The sequence below is a fragment of the Mchenga conophoros genome, linkage group LG3 (assembly GCF_057382185.1).
Source record: "Mchenga conophoros isolate Kocher_MC1m ecotype Shallow Benthic linkage group LG3, M_conophoros_male_GT1.1, whole genome shotgun sequence".
Classification (NCBI taxonomy): Eukaryota; Metazoa; Chordata; class Actinopteri; order Cichliformes; family Cichlidae; genus Mchenga; species Mchenga conophoros.
In genome coordinates, this window is record NC_140528.1 from 69,279,690 (window position 1) to 69,294,736 (window position 15,047).

Below are 15,047 nucleotides of genomic sequence, written 5' to 3' on the forward strand. Positions count from 1 at the left end.
AAAATACACATTTGTGAAGGCACCATTAATGCTGAACAATATATGCAGCTATATATCATCATATAGACATCTTATTAAAGGAGGGCCTATGCAAACCGCATTCTACATGTAGAAGCACAGCTCTGTAAAACAGAGTCTGGGTCTTAAACTGCCACCTGCTGAAAACATTTGGCACATTATGAAACAAAGACAAACAAACCCACAATACAGCAACCTGTTATGAAGCTCAGCTCTAATTTAAGCAAGGATGAGCAATATTTTTCTTTAAGCTACAGGCGTTAGTGTCGTCAGTTGGAAATACTCACACTGATGTTAAAAGAATCGTTAAACTGTCCATTTTGTTTTATATTGTTGCACAGCACAAAAAATGAGCCCTATATTTCAAAACAAGCAAAGTTACATTTTTTCATTTCATTGTATTCCATTTTTCTGTCATTTTATAGTGTTCCTACATAGATTATATATAAAACATGGACACAGCCACCATAAGATTACCCATTAATTAGTGAAATCTCATTGTGATACTCACAACTCATTATTTTCACTGTGGCACTGCTGGTGTTTTGAAACCAGGAGTAATGGGCACGTAAATGTGAGTGCAAAACTGAGAAAAACTAACTACTTGAGACTGAAAAGCTGTTAGTCTGACTCTTAATTTACAAAATGAAACCTTGTTTTATTTGAAATCTCCTGAAACTAGCATTTAAGCAAATAGGCCCGCTGTCTGTTTTGAATGCAAGTTTAAAAGCTCTTTTACAATGGCTTCATTTTTCAGACAATGAAGCTATAGTTATCTTTTAGATAGCATGTAATTACTAACAGAAGTCATGTAGTACTCTTGTCTGTAGATAATCAACACTTAGTATCAAAACATATGCTGTATTTAACTGAGCCAACTGAGACTAGCCTAAGCCTGCCTCTCTTTGTTTGTGCCACTGCAGGTCCCACCAGCATAGAGATGATAAAACAAAGATATCAAAGATCTACAAAACAATGTAACAGATCAAACTAACGCTGAGAGACAAGGGGGGGAAGAGATTAGATAATTTCACAGACTGCTTCAAGCATGAGAACACCTACCTTTCTATTCAGCCAATGTTATTTTGTACAAGCAGAGTATATGACAGCTCAAAACATCCCCTTTTAAATTTAACAGCAGGCAGGAATAGACACCTCATAACAGCACTAGAGAAGAGATGTCTTAGTTGCTAGGGGTGATGGCATACTCAGAGGCAATTTTACTCTTGATTGATGCAAAGTAATTAGCTATTTCTGGTAAGTCATAAAAAGTAAACAATGAAACACACCGTTAGACCCACGCACGGTGAGGAAATCTTTGCACACGAGCCAACAAGAAGTTATGAAACAAAATAAAAATACACTTTTTAATTTTTTCAATTTTTTTTTTACTGGTAAAAGTTTGTAACCTCGCTTAAAAACAAAAGCTACTCAGATTCGTACATGTGAACATACAGTGAGGATTAGGAGATGAAGTGGGAGGTGGGGTATTATAATCTATAGCTGATTAAGAAAGTAGCTTAAGACATCTTGGGGTAAACATTTTATTATTATTAACAGTGCTCTTTAGTGTGTGTTGAGACATTCCTGAGAAGCAGATTTGTGGTGTGATGTTTTGAGTGCAATGTGGATCCTGCAAGTGTGCTCCTATGTGGACCCACAATACAGTCTGCCACTTTCTGGATCATTTTTGCGCCTGTTTGTGTGCATTCGGAACAATTACAAGACATAAGAGCACGTGTGTGTGTAGTTTTGTGAATATGAATCAGAATCAGTGTGCCTAAGTAATACGTGCATGCACAGACCCACTGCAGAAAGAGGGTTCCTCAGAAACATTAATATGAGAAAATGTGAGCATGATATTCCATCGTGCAGCAGCGCTCATTAGTGACACCAAACAAACAGGAACATGCCTCTAGCTTACACAAAGACCACTTTGTGAGCCATCCCTTGCAAACACAGAGTTCAAGGCAACGGAAATGTGAGGTTAAAAAAAAGAAGAGAAAAAAAGCTGAAGTGTAAAAGGGAGGGGGTATGGTTCAAACGTCCACATTAATGAGGTAATTTTTGTACATACAGGCCAACCAGAATGGGAAGGACAGAAGAGCATCCGAGCATTAAAATGAAAAAACACTTTCCATGTTTCAAATTCATAGCATAAAGGGTGAGGAAGGAAAAAGAACTTACGTCAAGGTCATCCAGCGATCGCGCCAGGCTGAGACGTTTGGCAGAACGACGTTTAGACGCACGAATAGCGCCTATACCCCAAAACCTGGAACCCTGAAGGCAAGAGTATTTAAAATCACCATTACTGATTTAACTTTTGAACACAAGACACTGTCTCTCCTAGAAAATCAAGTTACCAAACTACAACTTAGTAACTGTTAAACTACTGTCACTGACATCTATTTATCTACAGAAATTTTTTGCTATGACTGTCGGAGATAATGTCATAATTTTCAGAGAACTGAAGTGTTTGTGACACGTTTTTGCCCGGAGAGTCAAAGATAATGGAGTTACTCGCGGATAGGAGAAAATGAAAATGTAACAGTATAAGCAAAGTGAGAATTGAATTTAAAATGAGTTTGTTCAAACACATCTTTCTGGGAATCTAAAATGATCCGCGAGATCTGACAGATTTCTCTCCTGGTGCCTCTACATTCAGATATAATTGCACACTAATGTCACAGTCTCTCGGACTGCAGATGGAAACACAATCGCTAATATCTTAAAGATACTGCATTCTAACCAGCCACCGCATACTCTTGTGACTGGAGAGGTTTTGTGTCTATTGCTTGCAGATAATTACTGCTGCATGACATGGGCTCTACCCTGTAATTTGTCTGGCTTCCTGTTCAAGATAGTCTTTTTTTCTGATCTAATGCAAGCTGCTGGGAAAAGATGCAATCAAGCTCTGACTTGGAAACACAGGGCAATGCTTCTCTTAAAGAAATAAACTTAAAAAAAATATATCACATGAGATTATTCTGTAGCCAAACTTAATCTAAAGCCCGCTGCACGTGTCCCTGATTACAAAGTTATTTACAAACACAAGCTCGCCTACATGCTGACTAATTCGAGTCTGTTGCTTAGTGAAAAAGCCGACTTCAGAGATACTTTAGACGTGTAATTGTGGTTCTTGGAGCTCATGGATACACAGGGACATCTTGTGGACAAAGAGGAAACCAACAGTAAAACAAACCTCTTTATAGAGTTGCACATTAACTTTCAGCAGGTGTTTTCTGAGCTCAATTGACACACTGCACCAACTGAGCGTTGAGCAGTGGTGTTTTATTTCATGTTAGGTGCCACCAAAAACAGACTTACTAACACCCCCTTGATGTCGGGAAACTCAATTCTTTCTGAGCATTTAATAGTTCAAGAGCCACTATAAGCACAGAAGCAGATGCTCTTGCCTCAAGGTGACAGGAATAATAAACTTTACATTTTAGCAAAGAAACCTGCACAGCACTTAAGTAAAAGCATTTAATTCAACAAGAATACAAAAAAAAAGTTTTAAAGAGTTTGTGAAAGACAGGACACCTCATGCTTGTTGCTGATCACATAAAATGTCTCTGTCAGGACACCTATAAAGATCCTATAAACATCACCAGGTACTTCAAGAGGACATATTAAGGACCTATTACAGGGACGTCATTTCTGACTTGTATTCTAGCTTGCTAGAGCTTTGCATGACTCACACCTCAAAATAATCCTTATTAATTTGATGATGGGCCTTGGTGCAGTTGCTCAGTCTGAAATAAACTATTTTACATCCTCCCCTTTAAAACTACTTTCTTGGATATGCTGCAGCATACAAAGAGCAGGTAGTTGGGCTGCTGTGTGCCATTTTTAATTTGAGCATCTGCAATTTTAAAAGTACATATGAGATAAAAACAGGGGGGGGGGAAGCATATAATGGCTCCCTCACAAGTGAAATTAAAAAAATATTTTCTAACATTTTTGCCCTTTTTTGTAAATAACTATCAAGAAATTGTAACCTTTTGGGTTCAAAAACATGATAAATATATGATTTTTCATATTTGACTCTTGTGGAAGTTAAATGCCTGAAACCTGTATTTCAGATCACAGGTTATTTATACATACTCATAAACCTCATTAACTACTTCAATGGCAGCATAAGAAATGTTTATTTTTAAATTCTTTAGATTGCAGCTTTAAAGTAAAAAAAAAAATTGAAAACAAGAAAGAGTGTCTTACTTACATTTCTAGTGCTGCCATCCTTTTGCTGCTTCTGTCTCTGTTCTACAAACTTTCTGGTCCATTCCTCCCTGGGAGGCAGCATCATGACTTCAGCTGACTGGTATCTTTCCGAGGGTATCTGGCTCATTGGAGGTGGCAGGTTATTGGTGCTGGCACTAAGACTATTGTGTGAGGGCCAGTTGTTGTTGGATGTTTCACATAGTGCTGGATCACTACTCAGGACTTTTGGCCACTTTGGCTTTGAGAACCACCGTTGGCTCCCTCTGAGAGGATCTCCAGAGAAGTTTGTTTTTTTATCCAAACGCATAAGAGGTGGTGGGGGCTTGAACTGGAACTGTAGTCTGGGTGGGGGTCCTCCATAAAAGCTAACTAAAGAATCTGGGCCAGGTAATGACTCTGAAAGGGAATCTGTGCTGGTAGTGTTCTCTGGATTAAGTTTTTGGCCATTCTTGGAGAGGGTTATTGGGGTGAGGCCCTCAGCCGGAGGATAATCCCATGGACAGCTGGGGAGGTGGGCCCCAGGATGGTTTTGGATCACCGAAGGGAAATCCCTGTCCGCTCTCTCCTCAGGGGGAGAAACATTTCCAATACCACTGTCCCCATTGCTGCTTGCACTGCCACGTTTGGCAGTGCTGACGTTCTCCTTGGCATGCTCCTGGGCTTCTGCGTCCAGTTTCACTCTTAGTCTTTCCACAGCTTCCCCCATGTCGCTGTAAAGTACTGTTACAAAGTTAAGAACATCCGGGGGAGTCTGTGGGAATTCCAGGCAGCCCGAGGCATCTGGATCTGGAGTGCAGTTGAAACCAAAACGGCCAGCAATCCCAGTGTGATCCTTGTGATTTCCCAGATCTGGGTCAATGAAAAAAACATGGCAGGAGGCACGCAGAGGACTATCTTCTGGCACACGGCCATTAATAATATGCCCTGTGGTGACCAGGCAAAAAAAACGTGGGTCTTCAGTACACACAGCCCCCAAGACCAGGTTCTCAGCAGGGAAAGCTGCCAAAACAGCTCCAGCGTCGTCACAAAGACGAATGCAATCAAACATGATCTTCATCATCACAAGGGTATGGGTGTCCTGCTCAGTGCCCAGCTGTCGGATTCTCTCCAGAATGGCCTTTGAACAGTCCTCTGATTCACTAGTGTTCAAAATCAGCTCTGTGGAGCTCAGGTAGCCAACCACCAAAGTCATGTTCAAAACACCCCAGTCTGGATTGGCTTCGTCTGTAATAACAGAGTCTGCATCCCCAGACGTGGAAGTCTCCTCCCTTGGCTGCTCAGCTAAAGCACTCCACTGCTGTGACCACTGTGACATATCCGGCTCTGAAACCGGCCTCTGTTTGGCGGCAACCGAACAACTCGCGTTAAAGGAGGAGTTGCTTGAGTCATCTGAGACTGTGCGGAAAACACTTGCCTTTTGGAAAACGCCACTTTTCTGAGGAAACCCAAATTTCACATCATTAAGGATTGGGTTTCCCAACACTCGGCCTTCAGCCTGCACCACCAAGCACAGGGGTCCTTTGCAGCTGCCAATCAGCTGCACCACAGCCTCATGAGAAGCAGTAGACACGTCACTTCCATTGATGACCATGATGCAATCTCCTTGTCTGAGCCCCACCAAGTATGCCGGGCTTCCTTCCAGGATGCCGCTCAACATGCACGGCCTCTGTCCTGAAATAGTAAAGCCATATCCAGCCCGACCACGGATGACCTCCACGCTCTTGAACTCACCGGATGCATTCATATCGAGACGCCTCCTCGCGCCCTCAGGCTGTCCCTGTATCCTCATCTTTGTTGCCGCATGTGGGAACTGTAACACTTGTCCGTTGCCAACACTATTGTGTTGTTGTCGTCTTATGGTAACACAAAGCAAAACACAAGGACAAAAAGTAAAGAAGACGACATGTTTTTCCACCACATCAAATTGTTCAAAGACTTAATAAATTACAACTCATGCATTAAAATGTCAAAAATACTTGCAAATAAACGACAGCTCTAAAGTTCTTTGTGAAAACTAATGAGAAGTTCTACAGCACATTTTATTAATTACATTAAATGGTTATTTTATTGATGAATACTGCTAATAAATAATGTAAAGACCATATACTGAAAACAGAATAACATTTTTTAAGCAGTGTTAGAAAAAGCAGGGTGTTTTTCTAGCTTTCTTTGCTCTCACCTAGTCAACAAATTAATTTAATTTAATCAGTTTCATTTAATAACCAAGTAACGCAACCCACATCAATCTTATATCTGCAATTATCTGTCAGAGCTAAAACAGAGGCAGCTTTTATGTGCAAACACGGCTCGCATATTACTCCCAGTCACCCCTCCACCCACTCCCCAAAACACACCGCCAGCTGGCTCCCTGCTCACCACCACTTTAATGAAGGACTCTGGTGTCGGTAAGCCAGTTTTTAAATGTTCCAACACTTAAGTCACCGCCCGAGTCATTTTATGAGGGCAAAAAAACCGAAACAAAAATAGCGAAAGCTAGCTCCTGCTTTACTTTTTTTTAGAGTTTTGGCAACTTTAAAGCGACAAAAAATGTTAACGTAGCTCGAAACTTTGACAACAATTAAGGCCTTATCGGGAAAAAAAAAATTAACAGTACCTGCTTTTAAAGTTGTGCCAGAAAAAAAAAGCCCACGGGTTTTACGTTTACGTTAACACGAGTCTACCACGTTTACATTTTCCGCTTCACGCGTCCATTTTTTTTCTCTATTCTCTCCCTGCAGTGATTCGGTATTCCATATGGCAGAGCTCGAGGGCACCACCTCCATCCATTCACTCATCACGGAAAACACAAAGCGTCTTTCACTGTAACCATGACAGCGTAACGTCTCCGGAACATGTGACTCCTCCCACTGGCCAATCAGCATCTCCTTTGCGTTCAATATTCAAACAGTGGGAGTGACGCTATTGGCTGACAATGATGGCAGTTGACAAGCTTCATTTTTCCCTTAAGTAAAGTAAAGTATGTATATATTTTTTTATTTATATATGATATTTTTAATAAATAACTCTGCTTAAGTATACAAGTGAGAGCACAGAAAGTTCTCTGGAGACTCTGTAATCACCCCTGACATATGTCTAAAAGGAGGAATATAATGAAATTTAAAAGGCACTGCCCATGCAATGGTGATAAGTTGATCACTTAAAAACCAAAAAGTAAAAATAAAAAAGGTCTTACCCATATGACTGCGGTTACTGCAGTATGTCTCATCCACTTTGCCTCTGGTTAACTCCTTCCCCTCCACTCGACTGCGGCTCTTTACGGCGGATGGTGTGTAAACACTAACTCTGGTCAAAGGGCTGCAACGGTTGCCTCACCCCTGGCCTTACTACTCATGTGCGGTGTAGCTTACTCATTTGCAAGAAGCTGACAGCCGTTTTGACAAACCACTATATAACAACAGGATTAGAAGTCTAATGCAATGACGTTGCACTTTATGATTTATTTATTACGGCTGTGAGCAATGAGCATACTATGCAAACACAGGCCACACAGTTCAGTGTGTTATAAGGAAACAAATGATGTTGCTTTCTCATTTTCATGAAGGAGTGACTTCCTTTGAGCTGGTGTAATGGAACTAGCCTAATCCCCCCTATTTCTCCAAATCCTCTTAAAATGGGCTGAAAGGCAAAGACCTTAATATTTCAGCTAACGTCAGCCTCCACCCTCTGTGTATTTTGCATCCCAATAATTGTACCGTAGAGTCACGGAGATGGGGGATGTTAGAGTGAAAGACAGCAGCAGGTTATCTTTGCATAGTTGTCAGTTCTCAAGAAACAAATCTGCGGGTTTCTGCCTTGAATGAAAGCTTCCATATATATCAAATCCTAAAACTAAATGCTGTAAAAATGCTGTTATATGACTTTTATTAGCCACTATCAGTGTCTTTGTTATGATACGAATAGAAGAATCTGTCTGACTTGTCAGAGTCTTATTATGACTAATGACCCATATTCCTAGAAATATTTATGTGGATATCAGTATAACACTATAAATATCAAGGTTACCAATCACTCTGTCACATTCTCACGCAAAAGAAAGTCAGGAATGTTTCATTAAAGCTACTATTTTGCACAAAAAGACATAGTCAAGCTTTCTTTTTCTGAGAAATCTCAAGCAGCTTGTGTTGCCATTTGCTGGCAGCTCTTTACCAAATGACTGCAGTAACAGTGGGGATTACGGCCTAAATTCCTGGTTCATGGTTGCTACAAATTGCCCTGTTTTGGCATCAGACCTCCCATGTAACATGTAATTATCCTGGCAAAGAATAAAAAGTGATGGCTGTTGTTCCCACAGTGATTTTTATTAGGGTACTTGGCAAATTATCAAGAAATCTTATACAACTGTTCCTAAAATGAAAATGTACAGTGGAGCCTGACTTAATGTTGATGCTAAAGTGCTAACAAATGCAATAACATGTTTATCTTCTACAAATGATACTCCTCCAGAAATGGTAAAAGCCTGTATTCATGCCTGTCTCTACCATTTCTACACAGAGCTTTACTCACAATAGGATAAACCTGGAATGCCAAAATAAAATACATCATTTTTTTGTATTCAACAAGGTTATAGGTGAGGCAATGCCCCCCAATAAAAAACAAAACAAAAAATATACACTTTATGGTTTTCCCGGATCCTTCACACCGCTCTGACCCCATGTGGCTGATGCAGTGGCGGGAAGCTGGATCATCTTCTCCAGGAGGTTCATCATGCGCTCCTGCAGCTGCAGGCACTGGACCTGGAGGAGGTTCTGTTGGTGCACGGCTCGACGCACCTCCCTGCACGTCTCCTCCATGGCCCGGCTCGACTTCTTCTGTTGCTGCAGCATAGCCTGCAAGACTCGCAGTTTCTTCCGCTTCAAGGACAGGTGCTTGCTGGCCTTCCTCTTCCTGGCCGAGATAGGATGTGAGCTGGGGGAGCAGAGAGGGGAACCTTTCAGAGCAGGCAGTGCCTAGTAAAAAGAGATCACACTGGGTTCGCATTTTCACAGGTTAGTTCCACGACCTTCAACATAACATTGGTTTGTGTGCATCGGCTCCTCGCGCCGAAGGCAGAAATCATAGAAGTAAATCATTGCAAGTGTTTTACAATGCTATGGACGGCATTTAAAGGGAGTGAAACATGGCTTATTACTGGTAGCTACAATCTACAGATTTTTCTGACAATTAAGACAGACAATTGAGAGGCACAGTTTTAATAAGAAGACAGCCCTGAGGACACATCAGCTGGATGCATGTTTCTGATTTTGCCTAACCAGTACAGGCAGATTGTGGGCTGCAGCTTTCTAGAGAAGCAGCATGAGTAGGGATGGGTATTGATAAGATTTTCACGATTCCGATCCAATTTTGATTCTGTTTAACGATTCGATTCTTTATCGATTATTTTTAAAAAAGGAGAACACTAAGGTCGATTAGCTTAGAACTTTGTTTTATATCTTCTCTTTGAACAAGATAGAAATTTAGGAGTAACATGGCCTTACAAACCCAACAGTGAGATCTTAAGAGATACACAGCCTACGGCTCTTCAATGGGGTGTCACAGGGTCCCCAGGAAAAAAATTGTAAATGTAAAATAATAACATAAATATTCTTCTGTAGCAATAATTACAATTACACAAGAATATCCAGTAATGTCCCTGCCTACAATTAAACACATCTGCTGTGGCAAATGGGTGCAAACCTTTGACCACAAACTTAGTCACTGCTCGGTGACATTCGTCTATCCTGGCCTGAAAGGAGACGCTACCGGTAGACTGCAGCGAGAACTGGCAGCATCTGAGCCAGACTCTGTCTGTCTGTCTCATCATGGTCACCTAAATGCACAGTAATGGCAGGTTTTGTAAGAAGGCAGATCACGTTAACATAATATGCACTGTTAGTTGATTATTTACCTGCTGCATTAACGGGAGAGGACGTGCAAACGTTACCGCTGCTGCTGGGTTGAGATTCACGAGTCCGGAGCGGAATTAAAAACACGACATTCATTTAAGGTCATCGTGTGTTTTGTGAGCAAATGCTTTTGCATATTCGTAGTGTTTCCTCCCTGAAATGAAATATCTACTTTTCAAGTATTGCAAGTTACCCTGTTGTCATCCGTTCTCGTAAAGTATAACCAAACTTTTGAGCGTTTGAGCCGCCATGTTTCCTGCCAGGTACATGACGTAATTCGTGGCGACGGGAATCGATAAGGGAATCGTTTGCAAAAATGGCAAACAATTCCAAGGAATTGAAACAGAGGAACCGGTTCTCAGCAAGAACCGGTTTTCGATACCCATCCCTAAGCATGAGTGAGCGTTTGCTGTGGTGTGCCACAGGAAACTAATGCCAACAACAACAATAATGACAAGAAAACACATCCAGATTGAATTTTAGTGCATCAGAGTGATGAGGGGTTTTTTTTAAAGCCAGAACTTTTTGACTCATTTTTCAGCCCATTAAAAGTTGATTTGAGGGCTAAGGCTTGGTTTTAGGGTTAAAGAATTAGGGTGAATTTAAGACTTTAGCACTTAGCTGTTATGGCTAAACGTAGAGTTAAGAGGCTTGGGATTGCATGAATGTCCCCAGAAAGATAGTGTGTGTGTCTGTCAGTGTGGAAACACTTTTAACAAGGAACTACATTTAGCCCCCCCCCCAAAAAAAAAGAGAACCGCTCATCTAAACAACCTCAAAATTGAGCACTGCCCTTGCCAGAGTCCCCAGCGACAGACTCACCAAGTCTGGAGTGGATCAGAGGAACAGACAGACCTACACAGATTATTAGTAAGTAAGTAAAGTAAGTATACTTTACAGAAACTAACAAAACTGTTAAAACGCAGAGAGAAAAAAGCAATCGTGTATATAATTTTAGCATTCAAGGTTTAAATAAAGCATAGCAACAAGTAACCCAGCTGAGGAAAGGTAGTCACTTTCAGTTATAGCTGGCAAGCTGAAAACTGCATAAAACTGTATATCTGGTGGGTTGCTTCTCTGAAACAATAGCATACAAAGGTCAGTTCATCTATTATTATCTTTATGAGTGTTTCAAAAGTGCACATATTCACTATGACACACACATGCACTGTGTGTCTCCTCTATTTCCTGTTACCTGGAGCCCTGTGTGTGCTCACTATCAGAGCTCAGCGAGTCCAGCTCTTGTTTGATCTCCATCTCGTCCGAGGAGCCTGTGTACTCTGGCAGGAATCCCATCAGCCCCTCGTCTGACTGTGGCACCAGGTTGTCTGTCGACTGGGAGGAAGTGGAGGGACCCGCTGCAGAGGCCTGAAACTCCAAAGAGTTCACCCTGCCGTTCTCCAGCGGCTTGGAGAGGATCTTCTCTATGGCCTTGTAGTACGGCCAATCCGGCGCCTCGCTGCCTTCGCCAACTGTAGCTTTCAGTCGCCTGTTAAAGCAGAGAAAATGTAAAACAAAAACAAAAAAAATGGGTGGTGGTGGTGGTGGTGGGGGGGGGGTTGGTCATGCAGCAGCTGGAGCCACGACTTTGGACCGGGGTTTTGCACTTGCCTGTACTGAAAAGACATATTGGTGATTTTCATCTTGATCTCTTCCTTGAAGCGCTGCTCTCCTGTCAGCTGAAAGAACCTCTGGGACATCTTCTCGTAAACCTTAGCGTTCCTCTTGCTCATTTTCAGCTCGTTGTGGTGTTCCTCCCACACGTACAGGAGGGCTTTCATTTCGCCATCGGTCCAGTTCGGGGCCCGTCTGTGTTTCTCACTGTGGCCTGGCATCAGGTAGCTGAAACCATCCTCTGATGCCATTTTTTTAAAAAAAAATTTTAAATGACTCTCTTGACCTGTGCTGGTTCTGTTTGCAGAGCTTTAGAGGTTGGTTTTGAAAGCCTTTTACTTCGCTAAAGAGCCGTGTTGAGTCTCCAGTAATGGAGGGATAGAAGCAGGAAGGCACACACACACACCACCACCCTGCCTGTGCCTTTCCCCCTAGTCTAGCTGAAAGAGGACTCAAAATGGGGCCTAAGGCAGGAGAGGAATCCGGTTAAAAGCTTTTAGTGGTGCGTGATGTCACCGTGACATCAAGTTGCCCTGGCAACGGTGAGGGAGGCCCTTTATTTTCCCTCCCCTCTCCTCTAACCACTCCCATCTGCTCTCTCTCCCCTCCATTCTGCTTCACTGGAAGCACAAAAAGCTTTTAGTTGAAAGGCAGCAGTGTGAGCGCACAAGACTGCTGATGGTTTTGAAATATGAGCCTCCGGGGAGGGGAGGAGGGGTGGGAGGGGGGAAAAAAGCACTGAGAAGGAGGAGGAGTGGAGACCATGGGTATGTGTTTCCCTGGCAACAAGGCAGTGGATTTGGTAGTCAGCCAGCACTCTGCTCCATTTAAAAGCTTTTAATAATACACAAGTCATTTTGAGATGAGGAGAGGGAGGATTTGCTTTATCTGGCAGGATGCGGGGAAAAAGAGAGCAGAAACACTCGCAGCCTGCAATTCAGACCTGAGAAAGCAAGCCCAGGCATCGCACCGCAAAGCTGTGAAGCTCTTTTTTTTTTAGGTGGGGATAACAAAAGGGAGACATCAGACGAAACGGCAACGTGTAGTGATCAACTGCAGGCAACCGTTGAAGCAACACAACACGCTGTCTCCTGTAATCAGCTTTCTTTTCATAGTCATGGTCAGCAGACAATGGACCCCTGCAGAAAGGGTTTCTCTGACCATTTGGGGACTCCCTCCCCCCACCCCCATTCCAGTCTCTGCAAAGGGCGGCTCTCCCCTGCCCCTGTGCGCATTAACCAGTTTATGTGCATATTTCTTTCCTTTCCCTCTACCTCCCCTGGTCTCATGTTTCTCTCAGTAGCATTTACGCACTGAAGCCCCACCGTCGTTCACACACAGACAGCGAGTTGGCAGCAATTCAGCCCCTGCTTTGTCTCCCACATTTTTTTTAAATTTCTTTTACTTTTGCCACCTTAAAACTGGCAATGCAGCAATAACCATCATGTATTCTCACTTTAGGTGCATTAGTGCCATTAGCTGCATTGCGTCCAGCTTAACTCAGTTGCAGGCTGATTAGATCTTTAACCCATCTGCTCCCCACTAACCTGACAGGCGGGCGCTGCATGTTCATACCGCTAATTGGCAGCTTTGCCCGATCCATCACATCTGTCACTTAAAATAAATCTCTGCCGTTGCAGAAATGGAAACGCAAACGAAAGTTGACGTGAAAGGTTCTCGGTGTGCTTGAAGAAATGTGACTGACACTTAAAAAGATTTTTTTGAAAGGGTTGCGATCGTTACCACGTCGCGTTTTTGCTCCGGATTAAACAGTTGATCGTTTTTTGACTGAGTCTCAAAATATTAAAAATAATCTGTCACTTCGGCTTATTTCAGCATCACGCCCCGCCCCCTCCTCTCTGTCTTTTCTCTGCGGTCCTTTAGGATTGCATTTTAGTTACCGTTGTGCATTTTTTCATTCAATAAGGTGGAGGTAATCCAGACTAGTAATCCAGGAGCCAGACTAATCTGCGGATAAACTGTTTGATGCACTGCTCACGTCTGCAGGCAGAAGTCACCGTTGTGAGTGATCAGTAAAATAGAGCCACTTGGTAGAAATAAATAAATAAATTGTATATATGTAAACAACGCATACTCGGAGATCTCGTTAAGGAATCTTTCATTTCTAATTTCACCTCACTCACAGTGTAGTTTGTATTCACACAAAGCATTTCAGAAATGATCAACTGTTGGATTAAAATGTCCTATCAGCCGATTTAACAAAGGTTTTCAGGAGAAACTGAACAACTTAAAATCTAATACATGCAGTCTCCTTAATAAGCATGCTGCTTATTTTTCATGCACTCTGTAAATGGTAAATGGCCTGTTCTAATGAGCCTTGATTTCTGCTGCATTCAGATGGTCTTGCCTTAATAGTTCAGGCTGCCAGTGGTTTAATGGTGCAGGGATTTAAACACCACAGCATACCTGAGTGTTGTTGCTTACCCTGTCCATTCCTTTATGACTGCAGTGTAACTATCTTCTGATATCTGCTTCCAGCAGGAACACAAAGCTCACATCACCCTTAACTGATTTCTTGAACATAACAATGAGTTCTTTATACTCAAATGTACTCACGGTCACCAGCTCTCAATCCAACAGAGGAACTCAGGGATGTGGTGGAACAGGTAACTTACTGAAGTGCTCAGATTACTTTTTGTCTTAAGTGATATCATGTGGCCTGCTATTGGTAGCATTGAAAAAAAGCATCATGTAAATTGTACCGGAGTGGAAAGTACCTGTTAGCTGCAAAGAGCAGACATACCTGCTAGCTAAACACAGCTCTACAACCTTCATGACACATCAAGGAGGAGAATGGTGCTAATGCTAGGATAACTTTTAGTTCACTTACAATTGTTTGGCACCAAATCTTGTGGGAAAGTTGATAAATGCTTCCAATATCAACTAGCTGTAAAATTAGCTAAAGTCAACGCATCCCGAAGCAGACTTACAGTAAGCTAAATTCCCCTGAGCAATATAACAAATGTTTGAAATATGGTGTTAATTTTTCTTATCACAAAAATAACTATAATAACAAGTTACTTTATTTAATAAGTAAAGCTGTAATATCTAGCTAACTTTTTAATAGCGTCAGTGCTACAACTCACTGCTAATGTTAGCAGACTCAACACAGACATTACTACTGTGCTTGGTCACACACCGGGACTGCTTCTTATCAAAAGCCACTAAAATTTAACCCCGATATCATTTGCTTTTTTGTTTTGTTTTGAATATACCTGTTTTTAATAAGTTTTTATCTTAGCAAAACAAAAGTTTAAAGAGCTACCT

The 15,047-nt window shown here is 42.0% G+C and overlaps 2 protein-coding genes across 6 annotated transcripts in view; both read right to left on the reverse strand.

Annotated features, from left to right (window-relative positions):
* rgs12a (regulator of G protein signaling 12a) overlaps positions 1 to 7,558 on the reverse strand; it is a 46,176-nt gene extending 38,618 nt beyond the window's left edge. The window contains exons 1-3 of one of the 2 annotated variants that reach the window (XM_085266986.1): positions 7,436 to 7,558; positions 4,244 to 6,095; positions 2,206 to 2,298 (exon numbers count right to left, since the gene is read on the reverse strand). In XM_085266986.1, coding sequence (XP_085123112.1) covers positions 2,206 to 2,298; positions 4,244 to 6,031 — 1,881 coding nt within the window. In that variant the 5' untranslated portion in view covers positions 6,032 to 6,095; positions 7,436 to 7,558. Of the gene's footprint in view, positions 1 to 2,205; positions 2,299 to 4,243; positions 6,096 to 6,856; positions 7,084 to 7,435 lie in introns of those variants that run through there. The other variant, XM_085266985.1, reaches the window with a different exon arrangement.
* Positions 7,559 to 8,559: 1,001 nt separating this feature from the next.
* Positions 8,560 to 14,887, reverse strand: msantd1 (Myb/SANT-like DNA-binding domain containing 1). Of its 4 annotated transcripts, none has more exons than XM_085266976.1 (4): positions 14,611 to 14,887; positions 11,757 to 12,000; positions 11,341 to 11,634; positions 8,560 to 9,168 (listed from the first exon to the last, which is right to left on the reverse strand). In XM_085266976.1, exons 2-4 carry the CDS (start codon positions 11,978 to 11,980, stop codon positions 8,877 to 8,879), a joined length of 810 nt encoding a protein of 269 aa, XP_085123102.1. In that variant the 5' UTR covers positions 11,981 to 12,000; positions 14,611 to 14,887; the 3' UTR covers positions 8,560 to 8,876. The 4 variants fall into 4 exon arrangements, with proteins under 4 accessions (XP_085123102.1, XP_085123103.1, XP_085123104.1 ...); XM_085266977.1 differs by lacking the exon at positions 14,611 to 14,887 and adding an exon at positions 14,337 to 14,444; XM_085266978.1 differs by lacking the exon at positions 14,611 to 14,887 and adding an exon at positions 14,205 to 14,229.
* Between the last annotated feature and the right edge of the window lie 160 nt (positions 14,888 to 15,047).